General features: G+C 43.0%; 1 protein-coding gene across 4 annotated transcripts in view; it reads right to left on the minus strand.

Annotated features, from left to right (window-relative positions):
• The window catches only part of CNTNAP4 (contactin associated protein family member 4), a 274,373-nt gene that overhangs the window by 49,506 nt on the left and 199,433 nt on the right, over window positions 1-25,434 (minus strand). For all 4 annotated transcript variants that reach the window (XM_081213562.1, XM_081213561.1, XM_081213563.1 and 1 more), the window contains 3 exons: window positions 22,272-22,469; window positions 15,478-15,634; window positions 11,968-12,095 (listed from right to left, as the gene is read on the minus strand). In XM_081213562.1, coding sequence (XP_081069688.1) covers window positions 11,968-12,095; window positions 15,478-15,634; window positions 22,272-22,469 — 483 coding nt within the window. The remainder of the gene's footprint in view (window positions 1-11,967; window positions 12,096-15,477; window positions 15,635-22,271; window positions 22,470-25,434) is intronic.

Raw genomic sequence — 25,434 nt, forward strand, 5'->3', positions numbered from 1 at the left:
GGGGATGGAACTTTGCGATATAAGGTGCCAATCTGAATAGTCCCATCTACATTGTCTTTGCTATTATACAATTCTCTAGAGATTGTGAGCATGTGTGCATGTTTGTGCATGACTGATAGGGAAGAAAGAGGAAGGGTGAGGATGGGAACAAGAAGAATTAAACTGGAATTTAAAAATCTCCGAGTGCTAATCAGAGAACCTGTTGAGGTAGCTGTGAGCAGCAGTTCCTCTCTACTAGTTGCATCCATCAAACGGTTAAGAGCTGTAGTTCTTATTTATTCTGAAAATGTGGGTTCTTGGACTTCTTTGTACAGCTACCATGTGCTATTTTGCATCTTGCAGAAGAAAACTGAATACAAAGCTGATGTGACAGTTTATTGTACATCATAAATGAAAAGCATTAACAAAACAAGGACCTTGTGGTCTTCTATTTTTCTAACAGTTTTGAAAGCCATCAGCTTGGAGAAGTGGATGCAAAATATGGCCTTTGTCGCACTCATAATTACTGATGGAAAAGGAAAGTGATCCTAACCTTTTATCACCTACCATAAAGCTATTCTATATTGTGCACTTGACATCCATAAAGAATTCATGCCAGCAGGGATACTTTGCCTGCAATCCTGACTATTATAAACTGCAGCTAAAAATACATTGCCATTCACCCCCCGCCCCCTCAAAAACTGCCTCTTTACAGAAAGATGCTCCTCTGCAAGCCACTCGTGTGCTCCCAGGCTTCTTGGAGACAAATTCCCAGTGTTTACTGAGTAAGTAATATTTGCTTTCCCCACTAGATAAGCATGCAGATGATCTGGCTGTCTGAAGGCCTTTGAGATAAACTTTCGCATAGTGCATCAATAGGTAGTTGCCTACCTGAGAGATGTCTCAGGCTGTAGACAGGCAATGATTTTTAAGAGTTGAAAGCTGTAAGATGGATGCTTCACTCTCTAAGTTGGACGCACACATTTCTTTTGTCTCCTTGTCTTCCCTAGCCATGCGTTCTTTTGAAATGCTGTGCTATGAAAAACAGCAAAAGCTGTCTGACCTGGCTTGATACTGGGCACTATAATATTACTATAGCTGTGTTTTGTTTTTTTCTACACTAAAAGGTGCCAGAGCGCACCTCCCTCAGAAGCCCCACTCCAGAGCTCAAAGAGGATATCTTCGAGCTGGGGGTCTGGTCTCTTCACGAACCAGAGGCAGCCTCTGTCAGGCAATAATAACAATAATAATATATTATTTATACCTCATCCATCTGGCTGGGTGGGGTTTTCCCAGCCACTCTGGGTGGCTCCCAACAGAATAATAATAATAATAATAATAATAATAATAATAATGTGATAAAACATCAAACATTCAAACTTTCCCTAAACAGGGCTGCCTTCAGATGTCTTCTAAAAGTCAGATAGTTGACATCTCATGGGAAGACGTTCCACACGGTGGGCGCTACTACTGAAAAGGCCTCTGCCTGGTTCCCTGTAACCTCACTTCTTGCAGGGAGGGAACCACCAGAAGGCCCTTGGAGCTGGGCCTCAGTGTCCAGGCTGAACGATGGGGGTGGAGATGCTCCTTCAGGTATACTGGGCTGAGGCCATTTAGGGATTTAAAGGTCAGCATGAACACTTTGAATTGTGCTCGGAAACGTACTGGGAGCCAATGTAGGTCTTTCAGGACTGGTGTTATATGGTCTTGGCGGCCACTCCCAGTCACCAGTCTAGCTGCCTCAGCCTCCTTCAAATGGGCAACCCGTCTCTTTCTCCTGGGACAAAGAGGTGCTCTGCCCATGCGAAGGTGGTGATGGCAGCAGCCCTAAACAGAGCCCATTCCACTTTGAGAAGAAGAAGAAGAGGAGGAGGAGGAGGAGGAAGAGGAGGAGGAGGGGGGGAGGAGGAGTTTGGATTTGATATCCCTCCCTAACGATCTCCTTTCCCTTCCTCCCCCACAACAAACACTCTGTGAGGTGAGTGAGGCTGAGAGACTTCAGAGAAGTGTGACTAGCCCAAGGTCACCCAGCAGCTGTATGTGGAGGAACAGGGAATCAAACCCAGTTCACCAGATTACAAGTCCATTGTTCCTAACCACTACACCACATTGGCTCATGTAATCGGCTAAACTCATGTAGGGTTTATTTTAAGACCCTTATTCTGATTATTCTAACAAAATTGGTTCCCCCCTCACTGAGTCTCATAGTTAGCAATGGATAAACTGCTTAGTGATATTACTTTTTAAGGAGAAATGTATAAAATGAATAGACGAAGGCCACTTAAGGCTTTCAGGCAAGTCCAGCATTATTGTATATAAGAAAATGTATTTATGAAGAATCTTATTTGAGGTGGCTAGACTTCAGTTTAAAAAGTGCAGGAAAGGAAGTCCAGTGTACCATAAATATAATACATCTAGTCTAGTAAGTAATTTGTAATTTCTATGCAACAAAACATTTGCTTTCAGGATTTCAAAGGCACAATAAAAAGAATATTAATTAACTCTTTTTTAAGTTTTTGCGGTTTGCAAATAAAATGCAAACATAAATGGATACAAAGGAAACATAAGTCAGGAAAATTATTAGTTTTGAATACTGTCCAATTTGTTACAAAGGAGCCTTTCAGTGAACCGTCTATCATCACAAAGTCATTATGATACTCAAGTGTTTGAATCACAACACACACTTGTTTGTTTCTTATTTGCAAGAATACTATTGCAAACGCCGTTATAAAATTAAACATAAATTTCCCAATGTCCAAACACCAGGTAGCATTCCGATAATGATGGTGGCAGTGTGTCAACAGAACAGCAAAAAGCAGCTTCGGGCGGGAGACAATTTGCAGCCCTTATGTTGCAGATCAATGGGGGAAACGTTATTGGCAAGTTCTCTACCCAAGGATGATAAAGCAAAATATTAAACCTGGCACATAACATAATACCGTTAAGGAGCAAGGAAAGGAATCCAGAGATCTAAGTTTTATTTTGAAACACAGATGTCTACTATGACAGAAAGGAAAGGTCTTATACTTTCTATATTTTGCTTTTTAAACTGTACAATATTCATTGCCCTAAAGCAATTTTCACTACCCTGGTGCCTCCAGATACAACTCTCATCAGACTGCTTTCAATGGATGGTTAGTCCATTGAACTTAGTCTTGTATTTTCTGACTGGCAGCAGCTCTACAGGATGATTGATAAGGGTCTTTCCCAGCCCTACCTAGAGTTGTCGGGGATTGAACTTGGAACCTTCCGCATGCAAAATGGATCATCAACATTTAACTACATCCTTCTCCCTTGGAGCTGTAGCAGAAAACAGACCAGATCTGTTGAAGTGAAGGCTGTTCTAAAAGAGGCTATGAGTTTGTTCATCAGCTGACAACAAGCATAAACCCCACTACTTTCTTTCCAGGAGGGCTAGAGACTTACTTTAAAAATAAAAACGAAAGATAAGAGTCTGGGGCATCTGCCACAGAGGTAGATTTGGAGGATAGCAACAAGCTGATTTGCACTGGGTGCTGAAGGTTAGCAGGAGCTGGGACTGAGCAACGGGAGCTCACCCCGTCACGGGGATTCGAACCGCTGACCTTCCGATCAGCAAGCCCAAGAGGCTCAGTGGTTTAGACCACAGCACCACCCGCGCCCCACACCCAAGAGAGAAGATGTAGCAGGGAGTGTCACAACAAAGGTGAACAATGGAAGGCAAGAGGTGGGGGGGGGGTCACCAAATTTTGGCGCTGCACATGGCACCGCTTACATTTTAAAGCCCAAAGTCTGCCACTGATAGGGTGCTGGGTTACTGACTCCAGCTGTACAACATCATCTCTCTGGACAAGAGGAAGATTAGCTAAAATTTCCCTATGATTAAGTTATCTATCCATGGCACATTCCAAAATGTGTGTAACTGAAGTTGTGTAGGCCTGCCATATTCCCTGCACAGTGTTTGAATCATCTCTTTACAGTGGTGCCTCGCAAGACGAAAAGAATCCGTTCTGTGATTCTCTTCGTCTAGCGGTTTTTTCATCTTGCGAAGCAAGCCCATTGAAGGATTAGCGGATTAGCGCTATTAGCGCTATTAGCGGCTTTTAGCGGCTTATCTGCTGATCGGATCAGCTGATAAGCGGCTTAGCGGCTTAGAAAAAGGGGGGAAAGGAAAAAAAAACCTGCAGGAACTTGCAAGACATTTTCGTCTTGCGAAGCAAGCCCATAGGAAATTCGTTTTGCGAAGCACCTCCAAAACGGAAAACTCTTTCGTCTAGCGAGTTTTCCGTCTTGCGAGGCATTCGTCTTGCAGGGCACCACTGTACTTACAGTCTAAAGAGCAAGGTTGAATAAAATAGGAGAATGCAGTCCCTGGCGGTGCAATGAGGCACACAAAGCCCTAAGAATGCAGCTTGCCAGGCTTGGGGCAAGCTTGGGGTGGCAGCTAGACTGGTGACTGGAAGCGGCCGCTGAGACCACATAACACCAGTCCTGAAAGACCTACATTGGCTCCCAGTACATTCCCAGGCACAATTCAAAGTGCTGGTGCTGACCTTTAAAGCCCCAAACAGCCTTGGCCCTGAAGGAGCGTCTCCACGTCCATTGTTCTGCCCAGACACTGAGGTCCAGCGCCAAGGGCCTTCTGGCGTTTCCCTCACTGTGAGAAATGAGGTTACAGGGAACCAGGCAGAGGGCCTTCTTAGTAGTAGCACCCACCCTATGGAATAAACAACTATCAAACTTTTAGAAGACATCCGAAGGCAGCCCTCTTTAGGGAAGCTTTTAATATTTGATGAATCATTGTATTTTAATATTCTGCTGGAAGCCGCCCAGAGTGGCTGGGGAAATCCAGCCAGATGGGCAGGGTATAAATAATAAATTACTATTGTTATTATTACTGGGGAAGCAGTCCCAGTTTCTCCTTGCTATTTGCCCATCTTGTCCACAGAAGGTCACTACAGTGGATGCTCGGGTTGCGAACGTGATCCATGTGGGAGGCACATTCGCAAGCTGCAGTGTTCGCAACCCACAACACCGCATCTGCGCACATGCGGGTTGCGATTCGGCACTTCTGTGCATGCGCAAAGCGTGATTTAGCGCTTCTGTGCATGCGCAACTGCTGAAACCCGGAAGTAACCCGTTCCGGTACTTCTGGGTTTTGGCACGTCCGTAACCCAAAAAAACACAACCTGAAGCGTCTGTAACCCAAAGTATGACTGTACTGGGATTGGAGGAGAGACTTCAGCAGTGTTTTCCTTGCATGGCAGCACATACAAAGGAGAGACGGGGACAGGGGAGGTGGCTTTGGCTGTGCCCATGTGGAGAAGGGAAGGCAAGTCAGGAGGGAAGGGCGAGAAAAAAACCCTGAGCTGTCGTTGTTAAGTTGTGGGTGAACATATCAGACAACACAGCGATTCTTCAGACAGCTCTTGTTTATTCAGAGGTCAGAACAGAACTGATGGGTTCAGCCAATCTGCTTATATAGAGCTCAACTACAAAGCAACAGTAACAACTTTTTTTAACTATCCAATCACTGAACGTCATTTTCAATTCCTTATTTGCATATGCGGACCTGAGTGAAAACTATCTACAGTATCCACCTGCTGGCCCAGAGTGAGAACTTCAGTACATAACAGTCGTGAGAGGAAGTTATATGCTCTAAAATGCTCCCATAAGGGCAAGGGGGAATGGGGCATCCATCAGATGAAAGTGCAGGGAGAAATGCGATGAGTTGACTGTGGGATGCAGGTTGAGAAAGAGAGTTGGAGATGCAGTGGGCTGGCAGAGAGAGAAAGGCTTCTGTGAATTGAGGATTTGGACTTCTGTGAAAGTGTGTTCTTTCGGAACAGAAAACCAGGGATTCAAAGGAGTGGGTCTATGTTTTAGGGCTCAGACTCCACCTCTGCCATGTACTTAGTTCCACTGGGCAATCTCACGCTCAACACTTCCTCAAAATTCCCAAAGGTGCCCATGGATCAGCCTCTTGAATTAAAATAAAATTAAAGATGATAAATGGACTTTGAATATCAAAGCTAAAGCTTCTGTTTTTAATAATAAAAAAGCACAACATAAGCCCGTTTTAGGACACAATAATTTATAGTGCTATTTAGCTTTCCTGTTTTCCTTAAACAGGTCTTTTATTATGTAAGCACACGGCAGGGTGGTTATTGGACCCGAGAGATTACCGCAGTTTTCCATTCCAATCCATTTAATGGAGCCTTTGGTATTTGGGTCAGAAATTGAAGTAGACGTTCTTTCACGCTGCCTTCCAAATAGTGTCTAGGTGAACAACTATGAGAATAAGGATTTATGTATGTTAAAAAGAAGACAGAATGTGTGTCATACGAGGAGATAAACTTTTTAGTGGAATAATATAATTTGGTATTTGAGAGTGGTAGCAGCAGACAGAAACAAGGATCTCTGGTGGGCAGTCAAACTATGTACCTGGGCCCAGCAATATCCATTTTTATTTCTTTCCCCTTTCTTCCCTGCTTGCTCTTATTTGCATTGTTCAGCAGCCCTAAAAGGAAGACTGGAAACAAATGTTATGGCATTTCCCATAATCTGCAAGTGCATATTAGAAAACAGCTCACTAATATTCTGAACTTAAAAGAAAACTAAGCTGTATACCATTCCCTGTATTGTATGTTTCTGTAGAGGAGTCTGCTTATTAATTTGTCATTGGTCTTATTTTAGCATTTTAAAATGCACTCCATATTTTAATAACATTTGTTTGATGCTGTTGAAGTATTATTGAAAACTGTTGCTCCTTCAGGGGATTACTGAAAGAGAGGGGAGCAGCTCAAAGAGGAGTGCAGGCTGAGCTGGCAGAGAGAAAGGACTATGCAATCCTAAATTGCAATAAAATAAAATAAAATAAAATGCTACAGACCACTATGGCCCCACCCAGCAAAGCATCTGATTCCAACCACTCCCTACTTCCTTTGTGGGCCTATGACACTTCACTGGGGGGCGGGAATGATCCCCATTCCTGAATGAAAACAGCTCAGTTGTTTGTATAGTTCAAGCCTACTCATGAAAGAAGAATGAATAATAGCTGCAGGAAAGCACAATCTTAGGCATGCTTACTCAGAAAGTACCAAATATTTTACAGAGCTTATTTCCAAGCAGGGACAGAGGCTCCACGCTCCAACCACTGCCTCTGCCCCCGCCCCCAGCTGTAGGGTGTCTGAGTGGGAGCAGGCAGACAGACTCCGGAGGCCCCGTGGTGTGCCCTGCCCCTATGGACGGCTCACCTCACCCTTATCCTGCCCCTATGGGTGGTTTACTCCTCCCCTGGGCATGCCGCCCTAGGCACCCGAGTGACTTCGTCCACTGCTTTTTCCAAACTGTGCACAACTGCAGCTTGAGACTTACTGTGCAGTTAGATGACACAAAACTAAGAGAGATAAAGCAGGGCAGTTATTGCAATAGAGTTCACATCCAGACTTTGGAAAAGAAAAGAAAACAGGGAGCGACTGAAAAATGGGATTTTATGGATGATGAATAATAATAATAATAATAATAATAATAATAATAATAATAATAATAATAATAATAATTGTTATTATTTATACCCCGCCCTCCCCAGCCAAGACCAGGCTTAGGGCGGCTAACACCAGATATAAAACAATTGATTGAAATACAACTTTAAAAACAAGATTAAAATACAACATTAAAATGCAGCCTCATTTCAGCAGAAACTCAAAAACTTTTTTGGGGATGAAAAAAGGCTAACTATCTTCACTATCTTCAAGGCTAACTATCTAGACTGGCCCTACGTGGGCCAGAAAAAAAGCCAGGGAAGTCCCCAAGTAGGAGTTCCATCACAGAAGGAAAAAGGAAAAAAGAAAGAGAGGGAGGGGTGTATAAATAATAATATAATATAATATAATATGATATGATAATAATAAATAATAAAAATATAATAATTAATAATATATAATAATAATTAATAATATATAATAATAATTAATAATATATAATAATAATAATTAATAATATATAATAATAATTAATAATATAATATAATAATAATTAATAATATAATATATAATAATATAATATAATATGTGGTGTAAAAAAAAGTTAGGGTATCTTTGCACGTGTTGTAGTTGAAATGTTACCAGCATACTCCAGATATAAGGAGGGTGGGTCTTTTAGGATTAAAAGTGCTTTGAGCAGAATGTATTAAATATATTAAAAATGTTGCCCCAAAGCCAGAAGGAGTTACAACTAATGAACTAATAAAACGTTTCCCTGCTTTTAATTACTTTGCACCACTTTATAAAATGGTGCAAAACTGGTTACCAGCGTGACATGTTTGGGAAGTGGGGGGCAGGGAGAAAAGTACGGGGAACATATTCACCTTACTGAGGCAAATTGGCCAAGATTCCTTTTGCCTGATCAGTTATGTGTAGTTCACTAACTGGGGCATAATAACAGGGGTTGAGATGCACATTCGATAGCCTACCTTTCACAGAAAGTAATGTGGAGAGCTAGCCCTTGCTTTTAGAAGGATGCCTGGATGAACGTCTAAACTGCAAATATTGTCCATTCGTACATTATTTTCAGTGGGATATGCACTTAGATGCTTAGCTAAATAATCCCCCACATCTTAGCAGTGAGTGGTCTCACGCGGCTGCGCAGAGCTAGAGCTGGATAGGAGCAAATGTCTTGCGCTGAAATTCTGGAGGGCAACGAAAGTGCCAGAACAGCAGAGCAGCAACACAGCAGAACAATGCGTATGGACAAGCAATTAAAATGAATGACAACTGCAAGGCAGAGCTCTTTTCAGAAATGATTTCTGAAAGTTTGACACTAGAGCAAGACAAGGCCAGGCTGCACCAAAACGGCGATTCCACCAAAATAAAAATAAAAATCATGAATTTGATGCAGAGCTTTGAGGAGAGAAGTTTTCATGAAACGGACCCTCCTTCCTTTGTTCCACTGATTCATTTTGAGTGACTCCCCTCTCTTAGACTTTTGGTGCCTGTTAGCAACAATTTAAGAAGCTGGTGGCCTCCGGTTGCCTATCTACAACACAGGAAGAGCTGTGTGAGAGTTCTCTCAGGAGGAGAGCCAATTGAAAATCTTCTGTTGTGTGTCGAGGTCCCCAGGTCCACCCCAATAACTCACACATCACACAGAAGTTTTTGTTTAAGATTTTTGGCATAATTTTGGCCACAACTTTATTAAAATACAAATTTGTGAGTGGTTGCGTAGGCATTGGTTGCGACTATCTGCCCCCACCTTGGGGGACAGACTGACATTCCGCACAATGCGAAAGTCAGAATGGGGGAATACACTTGGGGGTTACGCGGAGCAGGGAACCTGCCCTCACCCCAAATGCAACCAGGAGCTCATTGCTATGGCCCGAGCCCCCTTGACAGAGTGGACAAGCAATAGTTAGCCCCCAATTCCTTTAACGAAATCCCTTGCAGCAGCAGCATTAGAGGGGCAGGCACAGCCAATCCATGCCCCTCAACCAACCAAACCATAAACCAATGCCTAACCGCGAACCTTGCAAGTTGTGACGATGTGCTACGCAGTAGGCAAAAACCAAATGGCCCCAGCCAATCAGCCAGATGGACAAAATTCCTACCAGGCCCCCACTCCAAAGCAGACGACCCCATGACAGGCATAGCAAGGTCAAAGCGAACAACCCTATTCTAGGGAGGGAGGGACGGGCAATCCGATGCATGGGCGAAAAGAGGAAGCTCTAGCCTCGTGCAAGGAGTTTTACTATTTCTGGCTGTCAATCAAAAATTGGCAACATTAACTTCTTCCCAACAACAAGGGAAGCCCCAATCGTATTAGTGGCCAACGATCAATTAGCCCGCCCCCCAACTTTGGAGTGTCCTGGCAGCCCCCACCGCAACACGTGCTCTCCATGAAGGAGAACACGCTTTACTATAACATGTAGTAAGTAGCAGTCAGTTCTCTCCATCCATCATCTCATTTGGTTGAGAGTAAACATTTTTATGAGCCTCCTCGATGCTCCCATGCCTTCCGTTTATAGAGACAGAGATAGATTACACAGAAAGATTGCTAGAAAGCTAGTATTTTTAAAAAAAGAAAGAAAGAACAGAAAAGAAAACGGTGGTGAATGATTCAACAGGAAGATTTTATTGGAGAGGGGTGACTGACATTTACTGTGCACTAGTACTCTGTGTGTGGAGGAATGTTGCAAAATTAAGTCTGGGAAAGGCAATATGCTTTTCTCAAAATCTTCTGAAAGGCTTTGAGCTTAGAATACCCTGCTAGATTTGCTCCTCCAGTGCAGAATCACCAATGCCTCCTAGAGTCCTCACCAGTGCCAGATTTACGTATAAGCTAAACAACCTATAGCTTAGGGTCCCACTCTCTTGCCCCCCCAAAAAAAATTAAAGGGAAAAAAATCTTTGATAAAATACATATTGCATTATGTGCAAATGGCTTTAGATACCTATATGAATTACCATATATAGTGGTACCTCAGGTTACATACGCTTCAGGTTACATATGCTTCAGGTTACAGACTCCGCTAACACAGAAATAGTGCTTTAGGTTAAGAACTTTGCTTCAGGATGAGAACAGAAACTGTGCTCCGGCGGCACGGCAGCAGCAGGAGGCCCCATTAGCTAAAGTGGTGCTTCAGGTTAAGAACAGTTTCAGGTTAAGAACGGACCTCTGGAACAAATTAAGTACTTAACCTGAGGTACCGCTGTAGCATATATTCAACAACAAAAAAACAGTGACGATTTGTTGTTGACAAAGGACAGCTGGACATTTAAAGGGCCCCATTACCTCCAGTAGCTTAGGGCCTCATCCAACCTAAATTCGGCCTTGGTCCTCGCCCAGTGCCATTTATGCAGAAAACCCCTAGGCTGCAACCATCTTCTGCACAAGGTCATTTTCTCCTCTCATCCTAAACTATCCCTTTGCTCCCACATATCTGTAATTTACAGATGTACTGCCATTGAGCATAGTGGTTCCATTTAGCTGGCATGCAGGCTGAGGCAAGCTATGGGAGACACAGAGCACTGATTTCAGCTCCAATCATAATTAAGTTATATATTTAAGAAGAACCTCTGCTTGAATAGGCATATGCTTTTTTCAACTTTCTGGATGTATCATTGATGGTTTTTGTGCCTGTTTTGAAGAAGTTCTTTTTAGGAAAGCTTTGAATAATCATTATGGGTCTGGACAATTTTTATTCCAAAAGGAGTCGGCTGTTATGCATTCAGCTGCTTCATGCTGCACAAAATTAATAACTGCAATAGTGCTCTCCTAACCAGTGATAGACCTTTCTTGCATGAATTGCTTATCTAATCTTTCTGGAGAAATACTGTACCAATGCCACCTAGCTATGCTTGTTATATTATTAGGGGTAAAAGGGAGACCTCCCTTGCTTGTGGTCCCTCCCCCTTTCCCTTATCAAGTTCTTGCCCTTGAGGATAATTGCCATTTCAGGGTCACTTACATTTTATCCTCAAAGCTTGAGTGCATGCACTGGGCTGAGATATATATTTTTCGCCAGCCACTCTCTCAGAGAGAGATGACAACAACTTGGCTCACAGTTCAGAAGGAGTAGCTGATGATTCAACCATTGGAACTATAGGGGGTGAAACTATCTCCACATTTAAATGCCACTAATTCTCTCCACCCCGCTCACAAAAAGTATTTTGCTTCAGCCCACTCCCCAATGCATAGCTGAAACAAAGCACTCTATTTTAAGGTGGGTAAAATAGCTGGGAAATGCTCCTTGTCAATTCAGTCCAGCTCTATTTGAAACATCGAATTTTGTAGCAAAATGTTTAGCCAATGCAGGTAGATTATTACATTCAGATTGCTGACACAGGAAACGCAAAAAGTAAATTTAGTGTAAAAAATGAAAGAAAAATAATGGTTAAATGTCGAGGCCTAAGAAACAGCAGCTCAAATTAAGTCCCATAAGTCCCATATGAAGTGTACGATTGCAGGTAGCAGATGTTAGTTGACGTAAGTTCAAAAAACAGAATTACTTACTATCACCCTGGCAAAGCAAAGGCCCAAGTTTGTAAGCTGCTTCAGAATTTGGCCGGTTTGTATCTGTGATGAAAAGTTCTGTTACTGGTAGATGGTCTTTATAGGACAGGAGCCCAGTGTCATTGGTCCTGGAACATATAAACAAACAAACTTTCAGATAATGCATTAAGCAGTTATGTGAATGGATGTCATTGTCTTTGTGTTAGTTGTGTCTAGCAAATGGCTGCATTTTTAGCAAATGTAGATGGATAATACAGTGAAGGCATAGAAATGTTTACCAAAATGGCAACAGAGAGAGGGGCAGGGAGGAGTTAGAACTACATGCAGTTTTATATAAGGATGACATTTCTAAAGTCCAGTTTTGGCCAATAGCCTTGTCAAAGGAAATCTACATATATTGCCCCCCAGATTCATGGAGAGTTTGATGAAAGCAATGAGAACTGAGATCTCTTTCATGACAATGTAACAAAGGTGAAAAGTTGTGTCTGTGCTCAGACCCGTGCATGTATTCCTTGCAAGGAAGATGTCCTTTGGAGTAATCAAGTTCCACGCATAACTCAGCTCTGATGTGAAACTGACGTGCATTGAGTCAGACCATTCACCTATCTAGCTTAGTATTGTGGACACTGACTGGCAACAGCTCTCCAGAGTTTCTGAAAGGACCCTTTCCCAACCTAACAGAGATACCAAGGACTGACCTTTTAGTATGGAAACAATCGTTTGTCTGGAACAAATAATGAAAATAACGAAAAAGACCATAATCATTATTGATACCTGAATGCCACAAGTTATTCTTCTCCCATCTTTTCCAATTGAGAATATATAGTGTTTATGTTAATTTCAGTTTCTATAAGGGTGGGAGACTCTTACATTTGTCAAGTGTTCAAATTTTTACAACAGACAAGTGTGTATGTGTGTGTGTGTGTGTAAAATATATGATTGAAGAGAAACTGAGAAACTTGCAAGAAAAGGCTTACATTTTCTACTTCTTTTGCTATCCATTTTTTATGCTTGCCATTCAGCATTTCCTTTGAGCCTCGGCATTTCCAATCCCTCTTATCTATAAGTTTTTCATTAGCAGGAGAGGATCAGTCCCCCACAATCCATTGAGTCTTTTGTGCTTGACTCAAGGCGGGATGGGGGTGACCAGTTTAAATGGTGAGTGTTGTGTGGTTGGTGGCCATTTGACTTAGGTTCTAAGCTAGCTCTGACCTCTAGCCAATAATCTCCAAGCTACTGGACTCTGATGCCTGGCAGACAAAAAACCAGTGTTCATTTTGCCCTTTAGTCATATTATACTCCCAAAGACCCAGAACGGAAAATGGGGAAAACATTTTGAAGTGGCAGCAGGAACCGGAACCGCTGGGGCCTGCAAGGCCTCAGTAGCAGTGCCACAAAGGGGGAAGGGACAGCTTTCCTTGCATAAAATACTTTGGGAAGATTTTGAGAAGGTTAGCTCACAACGGTGGTCCTGTCAAGGATTGTACCAAAGAGCATCATGCCTGCGGAGCCAGGGATCTTATAATTTCATTGACGGTATGTAGCTGGTCCCTTGGTCACCAGACAAAATGACTAGCCTGAACTCCATGCTTTCCCATCCACATGAGATGTTCAAATCAGAAGTGAATCTCAGAGAGTCGTTTCACACTCCAGTTACTGTGGCCCATTGACATGACCTTACTGTCTGAAAATGCTTATTCCTTTATGAGAGCTATTACTATAGTTCCCAAGTTTATCTGTGTGCCTAACTAAACCTTTTCTCATATATATTTCTGTCCGAGATTTCTCCTTGTCACAGGGAACACTTTAGGACAAAATTACAGCATGACAACAAAAAATGACCTTTAACAAAAACCCCCAAAAAGAGATAAAAATCTAGGACACATTTTCAAGCTGTGTGCCTGAGGTTGGGCTTCTGAGTTCATGGAAGGAAGAAAGAATTGCTCTAATAGCAGGTGAACTTTGATACTTTAAAAATAGCTGTTTCCATCTAAGTAAGGATTTGGGATCCTAATTTTTAAGATGTTGCTGCGAAAATTCTACCCTATGATTCTGAAGGCACTTCAAAACAGCATGAAAAAAAGAAATTTATATCATCCTTGGGTAGACAAAAGCAGCTATCACAATGCCATTTCTCACCGATAGGAAGGGGAAGGAGTTGCCAGGAATGTGGACATGTGTTTGCGGGGAGCACAGCAGGATTCCAATACTTGGAGGACTTCTGGTCAGTCAGGTTGGCACAGACCTTTAGAGAACGGCACCACCGCCTTCCCTTTCTGCCCATCAACAAGCCTATGCAACATTGCAGGATTAGCCATTTGAAGGCTGAGTCAGGATTTTTACCCCACGTGGCGCTCCCTACTCATATGTTAAAGTGCATGGTGATGTTGTATGTATCTGATTTACTTAATTGGCTGCCTGTTCTTTCATAGTCAGGAAGTGTGGGCAGGAAGAGAAGTAAGTTTGGAAACCTTGGTAAGCACCCTAATTGAAATAAATTGAAATATTTTATTGTCACTTGTACAATTTATATACAGTGAGATTACACGAGCACCCCCCACTTAGCTCTCTTGTCTTAATTCCCCTTGTTTACGGACGCACATCGACCAAACCCGAAAGTCAGTTGCCCTGTTGTTATCTTTTCATTCAGCAGCCTAACAACCCATGGATAGAAGCTGTTCTTTACCCTGTTGGTGCGACTAATCATGCTTCTATGTCTTCTGCCTGAGGGCAGGAGATCAAGAAAGTGCCGGCCAGGGTGTGAATCATCCCTGAGAATTTCCCTCACTCTCCTGAGGCAAAGTTCTTCCGCTATTTCATCCAGCGGATTCACGGGACAGCCCATAATATCTTGTGCTGTATTCACCACCCTCTGGTTGATGTCAAACCAGCGTACCACACCGTATTACTACAAGTAACACCCTTGGAGGGTGGAAGGATTGTTAGTCTAAGGTTACCAGATTTTTTTCAATGAATCCGGGGACACTTTTCAACTTCAATGGATTTTGTATGGGGACTGATTTGAAAATCTGGGGACTGTCCCTGGGAAACGGAGACATCCAGTAACCTAATGTTAGTCCACCTACTTACCATTGTCAGCTAGCAGAAGCCTTTGAATCCTGGAAACTTTAGCCTATCAAATGCTGCCCAGCATGGTGTGTGTGTGTGTGTGTGTGTGTGTGTGTGTGTGTTTGTGTAGCAGCCAGCTGCCTTCTCAGCTTGTCCTTTGGATGAGCAGATGAGGAAGGCAAAGAGCAACATCTGATCGATCCATTGTATTTAGCCAGGCTGGCAATGCCCAGCAGGAGAAAAGGGAAGCCTTGTACCCAACTGTCTCCTCTATACTTCGGTTGTGTTGTTGTTTGATGCTTGTTGCAGAATAAGATGAATAAAGATGGCCTCAACGGATGTCTCATGAATTAATTCTGGTAGGATGAGTGGGTGCCACATGTTTTGACATTCAACATTTTAACTTGTTGAGAACAAAGCAAAGAATGAAAACAAAATCACCATTCATTTCTGTCAGCATCACAGTTGCAGTCATGATGTGAATCAATGCAGCTTCCTTGTATTCCACAAGCACATTTCTGAACATCTGGCCTGGAGCCTCCCCAGTACGTCTGTGTCTCATTGATTTTTCCAACCCACCAGCTGAATGGAATTCCATCTAAAAGACAAGTTAGAGAAATTTGCAATTTACTGTTCCACCTGTTTTCCTTCAACTCTAAAGGAAAAAAGATACCTAAATGAAAAGTTGCAAAATGTGACGTTTTTTAAAATAAAATTGGCCATACTTCTTTAAAATGCTAACATTTTTTTTTTCATTTTAATGTTTCATTATCATGAACTAAATTACTTTCAAAACTTTCTGCTTATATTACTGGAAAAAGAGAACTGGTAGTCCCTAAATCAGTCAGGCATGGTATTAGAACCATTTATCTTAAGGAGGCTACTTACACAATTTGCTTTATGACAGCATATGAAGAAGCAAATGCCCTCATCCCCCAAAATCTAGGTAATTTATTATGTGATGTAAAAATCAATAGATGATCCACAGTCTACTAGTGAGGAAACTGCAAGTGTCTTATCTCATAAAGGTCTCATTTTGATAATAAAATATTAGTAAGTATATACTAATATACTAATTGAGCATATGCTCAACCTCTTTGTGTACAGTGGTACTTCGGTTTAAGAACAGCCCTGTTTACAAACTATTCAGTTTATGAGCTCTGCAAAACCAGGAGTAGTGTCCCAGGTTGCAAACTTTACCTCGGTCTAAGAACAGAATCTGAACAGTGGAAGGGCACTGGCGGTGGGAGGCCTCATTAGGGAAAGCACGCCTCGGTTTAAGAATGGTTTTGGTTTAAGAACAAACTTCTAGAATGGATTAAGTTTGTAAACCGGGGTACCACTGTACAGTCACACCTCGGTTGTTGAACATAATCCATTTGGGAAGACCGTTTGACTTCCGAAATGTTCGACAACTGAGGCACGGCTTCCAATTGGTTGCAAGAGCTTCTTGCACCCAAGCGGAAGCCGCGTTGGACGTTCGGGTTCCGAAAAACATTCGAAAACCGGAGCATTTACTTCCAGGTTTTCGGCATTCAGGAATCGAAACATTAAAAAATGGAGCCGTTTGAGAACCAAGGTTTGACTGTACTTACTGGGAGAACTGCAAATGTCAAGAGTAAGATCGTGTAGCAGGGTTTTTTTTGGCTCTCAATGAACTATAAGAAGAGTCTGCAGGATCAGGCTCATTCAGTGAAGCATTCTGTTCTCACAGTGGTCTGTAGGAAACCAGCAAACAGGATTGAAGTGCGAGAACACTCTCCTGTGGTTTCCAGAAACTGGTTTTCAGAAGCACTGCTTCCTCCAATTGTGACAGTAGCCAATGATTTGGGCTAATCTTCTTTTAAAGCCATCCAAGTTGATGGCCATTCCCTGCCTCCTGTGGGAGTCAGTTTCAGCTATGAAGGTGTGCCGTGTTAATCACTGTCACTTTAATAACTTGCCTGGTGGCAAGAAGCGACATTGCAGAGCCAACTCTGTCCGCAGCACTGGTTACAGTAAAAATGAGGGAGCCTTAATTCAACACTACTGTACATTAAGGCGAGAGATGCTGCCAGCTAAACAGAGCGATAAATGCACAAAATATACAGAAAAGGGTAATTACTAGAGGATATGAAGCATGAAGATAATCAATCTTAAAAGGAGAAGGAAGGAAGGTGAACTTTGCAATGAATGAAGAAGTCGAGGCACACGGGGAGAAGAATGCCCTATTAAATTGTATGGCAACACTTTGGTGAGTTCTGCTTTTGTTTGCGAGAAGCATTCAAGCTTTCAGCAACAACCCCCCACCAAGAATCTGGAACTTATGCCTCCCTTTGCCTTCCTAACAACTGTCAGTACATATTGCAGCTCACTGTTAGACAACTCCTCTGCTACCCTGGCAGTCTCTCTGCTTGCAACATATCATCTCGCTCACATACTATTCAACCTGCCAGCCCAGCAGGTCTTCAAAAAAACAGAACCAGAAGATGAATAATGGCAAGAATGCTCTCCAAGATATTGTGTGTGTGTGTTTAGCTTTACAATTTATCCTGAGTGGGATGTTGGTGGTGGAATAGGAAATCCAGATAAAAGGTCTACGTAATTTACGAAAAATCTCATTTTTTCAAAATCCTGCATTCATACCCATATAAAAATGCCACAATTCAATGGTTCTGGAGTGCATCTGTTATCTATGTTCTCTGCCATTTTCTTCTGACTTGGGAGAAAACTATAAAGAGTTAGGGGATATTTAAACATCTAAAAAAAATAGATATCATACTGTGACTTTGTATCTTCTTTGAAATCAATAATATGCTATGGTTCATCACTGATGCCTACTTATTAGACATGCAAATATGCTGAATATTTAGCAGGTATCATGAAAAATTTCCCTCTTCCTTTCACACGGCCTCAGATGATGAAGTGTGCAAGTAACAGTCCCTCTTCAGTTTATTAGGAAGAAACAAAGCTACCTCAGACCATTTTTCATCTTGTTCAGTTCTGGTAAGACTGACTGGCAATGACTGTCCAGGGTTTCAACAGGGGACATTCACACTTCTATCTGGAGATGTCAGGGTGTGAACAAGAGACCTCCTGCATGCAATGCAATCATCCTATCCCTGAACTATGGCACTATCTAAACACAGCAGCGGAAAGGTGTGCTAGGTGTGCACATGGAAAGCACTTTGCAGCATGCATCCATGTGATCAAAGCGTGCACCAGTGGAGTTTGCAGGGATTGAATGTGGGAATTTTTGCATGCAAGGCTCTCAGCTATGGTCTTTCTGTCAGGTGAACAACCGAGATCAAGGGATTTAAGTATTATATTATGTCAGGGTCTTGGGAGCTTTTTTCAGCCAAAAGACTACATTCCTTTCTGGGCAAATTTCCAAGGTTCATATGCTGGCCAGGGGGTGGGGGGGTGGTACACAGCCAAAGGAAAAAGTTGATGGACCAAAAATGTAAATTTTCCCTTTGTGCAGTAGGCTAGTTTCTACACATACTCTAACATCCCACTCTTTCCCCCTTCCAGACAAACTAGAGGTGTTAGCGCTTTGAACAGGTTTGCTTGAACAAACTATTGGCAAAGGAGGTGGACTGGAATTTGCTTTGGAAATTGGGGGTGAATACGTTTTGGCTAACAGAGCGTGCATTTCTGAGTTCTGCATTCTCAGATTACTGTGGAGTTTTCACACAAACAAAAGGATCCCGGAGGAAAGATAAGCCAAGTCTCCAGAATGTAATCCAATTTGCATGTTCATAGACCAGAGCTGTAAACTGTCCTCCTGAGGGGAAAAGGCAAGCCAACATAAGTTATCTATCTGAAAACCTGAGCTAGCTCTGCTTTGTGACACTATAGAACTGCTATGAAATTTTAACAAGCTGTACTACGTTAATTTCAATGTCAAGCCACTCTAAAGCCATGTACAAATTTGGCAAAAACCAATGGAACATTTCTTCCGCTCTTCCCTATCACGAATAGCATAATAAATGTCTTATTACCCTTCTGGTGAAAATTGATTGTTTAACCTTGCAGATTTACTTGCTGAACCCCAAAACAATGTGAATATCCCTAGTTCATTACCACCACCACTCTGAATTTGTGTTTAAATGAACCATCTGATAATAACACCTGGAATACATGTCACTATGACTCATCTGCATAGTTAAAGCTATGGTTTCCCCAGTAGTGATGTATGGAAGTGAGAGCTGGACCATAAAGAAGGCTGATCACCAAAGAATTGATGCTTTTGAATTATGGTGCTGGAGGAGACTCTTGAGAGTCCCATGGACTGCAAGAAGATCAAACCTCTCCATTCTGAAGGAAATCAGCCCTGAGTGCTCACTGGAAGGACAGATCCTGAAGCTGAGGCTCCAAGACTTTGGCCACCTCATGAGAAGAGAAGACTCACTGGAAAAGACCCTGATGTTGGGAAAGATGGAGGGCACAAGGAGAAGGGGATTACAGAGGATGAGATGGTTGGACAGTGTTCTTGAAGCTACCAGCATGAGTTTGAGCAAACTGTGGGAGGCAGTGGAAGACAGGAGTGCCTGGTGTGCTCTGCTCCATGGGGTCACAAAGTTGGACACTACTAAACAAGAACAACAATGACTCATGACAATTTTGACAATTTTCATAGCCACTTGTGTAACTGCTTCCTCTGTTTTACGCTGCAGGTTGCAGATCTCCACCAACCTGCTCTAGAAAATTGGATTCCATTGTGAAGCAGATGTGGACCAAAGGGGAGGAGAGAAAAAGAAAATGGAGAAGTTTTGTTGCATCACTGGTGTGACATGGGCTCTCATCCCCTATTTCCCCTGCTTCAATAACATGATAGAGCATGGAACCTGATGCAGTTGTGCATCAAGGCTCCATCTCTGTGTTGTTTTTTAGTTGAAATCCACCAAGTTATCTGGAAAAGCAAACCTGAAGCCTGTGCATAATGTGAGATGGGTAAGGCTATTAAAGGATTATAACAAAGCAGTGATTAGTCAGGCTTCTGCCTTGGTTGTGAATGTTAATAATCAGATGAAAGGAAAAGGTGGATTTGATGCAGCTAGTGAAAAAAGTGAACAGAGTATATAGAAATATTAACATGTGACATCTTTTGAAGGTTCATTTGCATGCTTCTACAGGAACTGAAAGCAAATGAGGGCTTATCCACATTTCCTCTCGTCCCACTGCATTCCCCCAATGGAAAACCACCCTTTAGCATTCAATCAGAGCAAGCAGCAATTGGGTCCTCAGTGGATTGCTGTTCGTTCCAATTCAAAGCTAAAGAGTGGGTTTTCCCTGGGAAAGGAGCAAGGCAAAGGGAAAAATCTCTTGGACCCATACCATGCTTTCGAGACATGGGAAAAGTGCAAGTATGGATGAGCCCTGAGTCGTTGCTTCTGTCTAAGTTAAAAATAATGGTTCGTGCTATATCTTCCTTTCTTTCTTTATTACTCATTGCCATACTCAACTGCTGTATTTGTCAGATGCACTCAGTACAAATTATACAATCCCAGGGGCAAGAGGGGTAAAATTATACAAGGGAAATTTAATGTAGTTTCATACTCTCCCTTTTTCTCAAGTGGTGGAAAGGCCAGGTCTGCCGAGTGAATTTCCATTAGAAGGTTGTTCCCCTTCCCAGGGGGGCAGGGTCACAGGAGGCCATGTGCACTCCCTGTGTATGGGGGTGGTGGTGGTGGTGAAGCCACCCGCGTCACTGGGAGTCCCAGCCATGTAAACGCCCCATGGCCGACCAATCCAGTTGACCGGGGTGTGTGGCTTACCCTATTTAAACCACCGTGCGGTCAGGGGCTCCTTCTCCTTTCCTCCTCTTCACCTCACCTCACCCCACCCCACCCACCTCACTTGCCACTCCCCCTATTATTTTTCTTCCCCCCTTCTTCTTCATATTTGTTTAAACCAATTCATAAACCAAGAACTTATGCATTGACCACTAATAATGAAACCTATGTTGTAGATATCTTTCCACATTTATTATGCTATTTTTGTGATATACAAATGACATGAGAAAACATCAGGCAAGGCCTCTTTCCACCTGCCTTGCCCCACCCTCCAGTCTCTGCTTCTCATTCTGTACTGTATTATGTTGTACACTGTGGTTTGCTGTGTTTTATTGACTGGAGTTTAGAAATTACTTATTGTAACTGTTAAGAGTGGGTTTCTGTTTAATGTTGAAATGCTGATGTTTAATATTATTCTATATTAATGTAATGAATGTTGAATGTTATTTTATTTGCATATTGCATAGTGTATTATGCATATTGTCTTATTTATACAATTTTATTATCATCAAAACTTGGTATACTAGTTTGTATAACATTATTCTGGTTTATAAAACCCAATTAGAAGAAGAAGAAGAACAGCAGCAGCAGCAGCAACAACAACAACAACAACAAGCTAACAATCTGCTTCTTTACAAGACTGGCATGTGTGCAAATGCACATGAGCAAAAAGCAAGCACAAATAGTGCAAAGTAACTTTGGTCCTACAGCCTGCTATCGTAATCCAGTCAAAATCCAGTGAGGTAAAAGGAAAGAAAAAGAAATAATACCCAACTTCTTTACAGTCAAGGTTTTAAAAGCCACTGCAGGAACCAATGCTCCACAAACACATGAAATAATTTCCAAACTGCAGGCAGACTATTGATCTATGACATTTTTATAATGCTCTATTCTCTTCCTGCAATGTTTGTGTTTGTTTAATATCAGTGCAACTAATCCCCCAACTTAAAAAAATATGTTTTGTAATACTTCTCTTTTTAGCATTTCATAAACAAGATTGTGTGAAAATCTACAGACATGTTTTTAATCACAAAAAACAAGGGGTGTGTGGGTTGTGGGTTTTTCAACATCAGTACTTTGCTTCTGTTATCAAGATACAATCTATATTTACTTTGCTGTTGGCAAAATTTTAAAGTCCTTTACATGTAGGCCAGGAAGGAGCTTTGTTATAATTTCTGCTAAACAGTAGGATTAGGCGAGAAATTGAGTTTGAAAGTAGTTAATGCTTTGAATGAAGCTCATTATAAATTGACCTTGGTGCTTTTTCTGGTTCAGAAGCTATTCAGCAATTTACAGGTTGGGGATTTGTTTGCTAAATCTTTTAAAAAGTTATTCTTTTTTTAAAAAAAGCAAACTATAGTGGCAAGATGCCATAACCTTGGCAAGATTAAATATCTACAGTGGTTCATTGAGTATAACACATTATGTAGCGTAATAAGATTTGTCTGCGTTACTTACCTCGCTTATTTGAAAGCCGTGACTTTTTGCAGTGGTAGGCAAGCTCTTGTTCACAGTGTTCTGCATGGTTAATTGTAGCCTGAAGCTGTTCTAGGTTGGCAGCATATTTGAAAAACACAGTGTGTGGGTTCTCTCGATTAGCACTTTTGACTCTAGTTAACTCGGTGTTGTTGTGCTGTATAACTGTCCAAGTGGTGTCTTGCAAAACAGACAGAAAATAGGCAGTCACATAAACATTGAACACCCAATATACACTTAAAGGTAAAGGTAAAGGTACCCCTGCCCGTTACGGGCCAGTCTTGACAGACTCTGGGGTTTGTGCGCCCATCTCACTCTATAGGCCGTGGGCCAGCGCTGTCCGGAGACACTTCCGGGTCACGTGGCCAGCGTGACAAAGCTGCATCTGGCGAGCCAGCGCAGCACACGGAACGCCGTTTACCTTCCTGCTGGTAAGCGGTACCTATTTATCTACTTGCACCCAGGGGTGCTTTCGAACTGCTAGGTTGGCAGGCGCTGGGACCGAGCAGCGGGAGCGCACCCCGCCGCGGGGATTCGAACCGCCGACCTTTCGATCGGCAAGCCCTAGGCGCTGAGGCTTTTACCCACAGCGCCACCCGCGTCCCTATATATATATACACTTATAATATACACTTATATATACTATAATATACACTTAGCAGTGCATAATAAACACATCCAAAACAACTGCCTTAAACAAAGAAAAAAATAATTTCCCCATGGCACTTCCTTCCGTCCTTCCTTCCTTACTTCCTTCCTTCCCACTTCGGCCTGCACAACTTCCCTCCTGAATTAGGGTTTAACTAGGATAATTTCTAATGTTAGTAACAGAATTTCAGCCTGCAGTATTTGAAAAAAGCTTCAGTTCCTTTGTTTCCTCCTTCTATATTACCGCCGATGCTCCTATACATATTGAAGAAGACTCAAGAGACAAAGAATGGTGAAATACTTATTGAATATAACAACAGAAGATCTATAAAACCAATTAACTGAATTATAAAAGAACAACCAGGTGGACTTCAAATAACTGGAGGGAGGTATTGTTACAATCCCTAGGGCATGTAAGCAGCTGTATTCTGTGGCTCTGCAGCCAAAGAGGGAGAAAGTTCCCCCTCCTTGCTAAGTGAGCCTTGGGTATGTGAGCCCAACTTACGCACCCAGCCCCCACTGGGTTGTGCTTGCCAAGGTGTGAACACCAAGCCTAAAGGGCATCCCCAAGGATCTTTCTCAAGCCAAAGGCTGTGGAAGGTGACCCAAGAATGCCCTGAACCCAAAAATGCCTCAGGCTGCCTATACACAAAGTCCTTGAATTCCCTGAACTGCCTGCATTAAATGCCCAACAAACTGAATAATTCGCTTCACGTTGAAAGGTCAATCAGGACAACCCAACAGTGCTCAGCAGGCAGAAAACGAGGAGTCCCAAGTGCCAATCAGGCGTCCTTGTGCCCAGTGGCGTAGCGTGGGGGGTGCCAGGGGGGCCGGCCGCACCGGGCGCAACATGGGCGGGGGGCGCGCTCGCACTAGCAGCTCTCTGCCCCTACTAAAATCCACGGGGTAGGGAGCCCGTGCTCGCTCGGCTTGGCGAGGAGGTCGCGGAAGGGGGAGAGCGAAGCCTTCTGCCACGGGCAAAAAAAGGAGAGGAAGCCGGGCGGGCGGGCGGGCTGGCTGGCTGGCGGGGGTCTGGCTGCGCCTGCTGCTGCCGGGCTTTGACAGCTTGGCGAAGCGGAGGGAGAGGAGCTTTATGGTAATTGCGGCTCTCTCTCCACTGGCCACCTGGCTAGTGAGCCGAGCCGAGCAGGGAGTCTGGCGAGGGGGCGGGAAGAGACTTTTCCACCTCGCCTGGTCAAAAAGGATAGCGGAGTCTCCTCAGGGCGCCCTCAGGCAGGGCAGGGCAAGCAGAGCGAGGAGGAGAGAGAGGGGAAGGGGGGGGGAAGCAGCCAGGAAACGCTGCGGTGTGGAGGAGGAATCAATTAAGGAGAGAAAGCGAAAAGCCTTGGAGAAAGGGAAAAAAAGGAAAGAAAAGAGGCAGCTCCAGGAGAGCGCGGGGGAAAGAGAAGCCTCGCTGCTGCTGCTTGGGAGAGTAAATTACTGTACTTGCCTTGCCCCGGGTTAGGGGGCGCAAATTACTTGCCTTGCCCCGGGTGCTGATAACCCACGCTACGCCGCTGCTTGTGCCAAAACTATTCTACTCATTCCCCAACTAGTCAGCTGGCAAAACCCATCTTGTAAAGGGAGGGAGGGTGCTACAAATGAGAAGAAGCAGCTGCCGGGAGTGGAACCGGCTTAAATATCCAGCCAGATGCTTCATCTTCTTGGGCCCTAAAGCCTCTGTGATCCCCAAGGTAGCTACCCCTAGGGACAGACCATCTCACAAACTCCTTAGAAAGGGGGAGTTTGACAACTCAGCTCTGCTGGAGAGTAGGTGTGCCATTGATAGAACACTGCAGAAAATCATTTTAGTTGCAATCATATTTACGACTGCACTGAGATTGTGAGTCTGATTCTTAAACAACAGCTTAAAAAAAAAACCCTAAAAGAATATTGATGCAACTGATAATATCACATTAAGTGTGGGGATTGTGGGTGGTGTTTTATCAGTGCCCAGAAATACACATACAATCTTGATCATGAGTAGGCAAACTAACCCATGGGGGTTGGATCTGACCCAATTGGCTTCTAAATCCAGCCCGCGGACGGTCCGGGAATCAGTGTGTTTTTACATGAGTAGAATGGGCCCTTTTATTTAAAATGCATCTCTGGGTTATTTGTGGGGCATAGGAATTCGTTCTTTTTCTCTCTCAAAATATAGTCCAGCCCCCCCCCCCAAGGTCTGAGGGACAGTGGACCGGCCCCCTTCTGAAAAAGTTTGCTGACCCCTGATTTTGATGCCTATGATTATATGAAGAATGATATTTGTAGAATCTTATCAATGTCTGCTTGTGTGAGCCAGAGAGAAGACTACTGTACTTGCAAGAACCGAAAGCTGCAGCAAACTGGAGAACCGAGAATTCACCTTTTGTAAACATCACCATATCATTTGGTACTCAACATTTAGAGGAGTTTAGATGGGGAGAATTTAAGAAGCAGTGGTGTAGTTTTTTTTGTGTGGCTCCTGTTTGAGAAATACAAAGTCCTGAAACCTGCT

The sequence above is a fragment of the Podarcis bocagei genome, assembly GCF_964188305.1.
Source record: "Podarcis bocagei genome assembly, chromosome: 11".
NCBI lineage: Eukaryota > Metazoa > Chordata > Lepidosauria > Squamata > Lacertidae > Podarcis > Podarcis bocagei.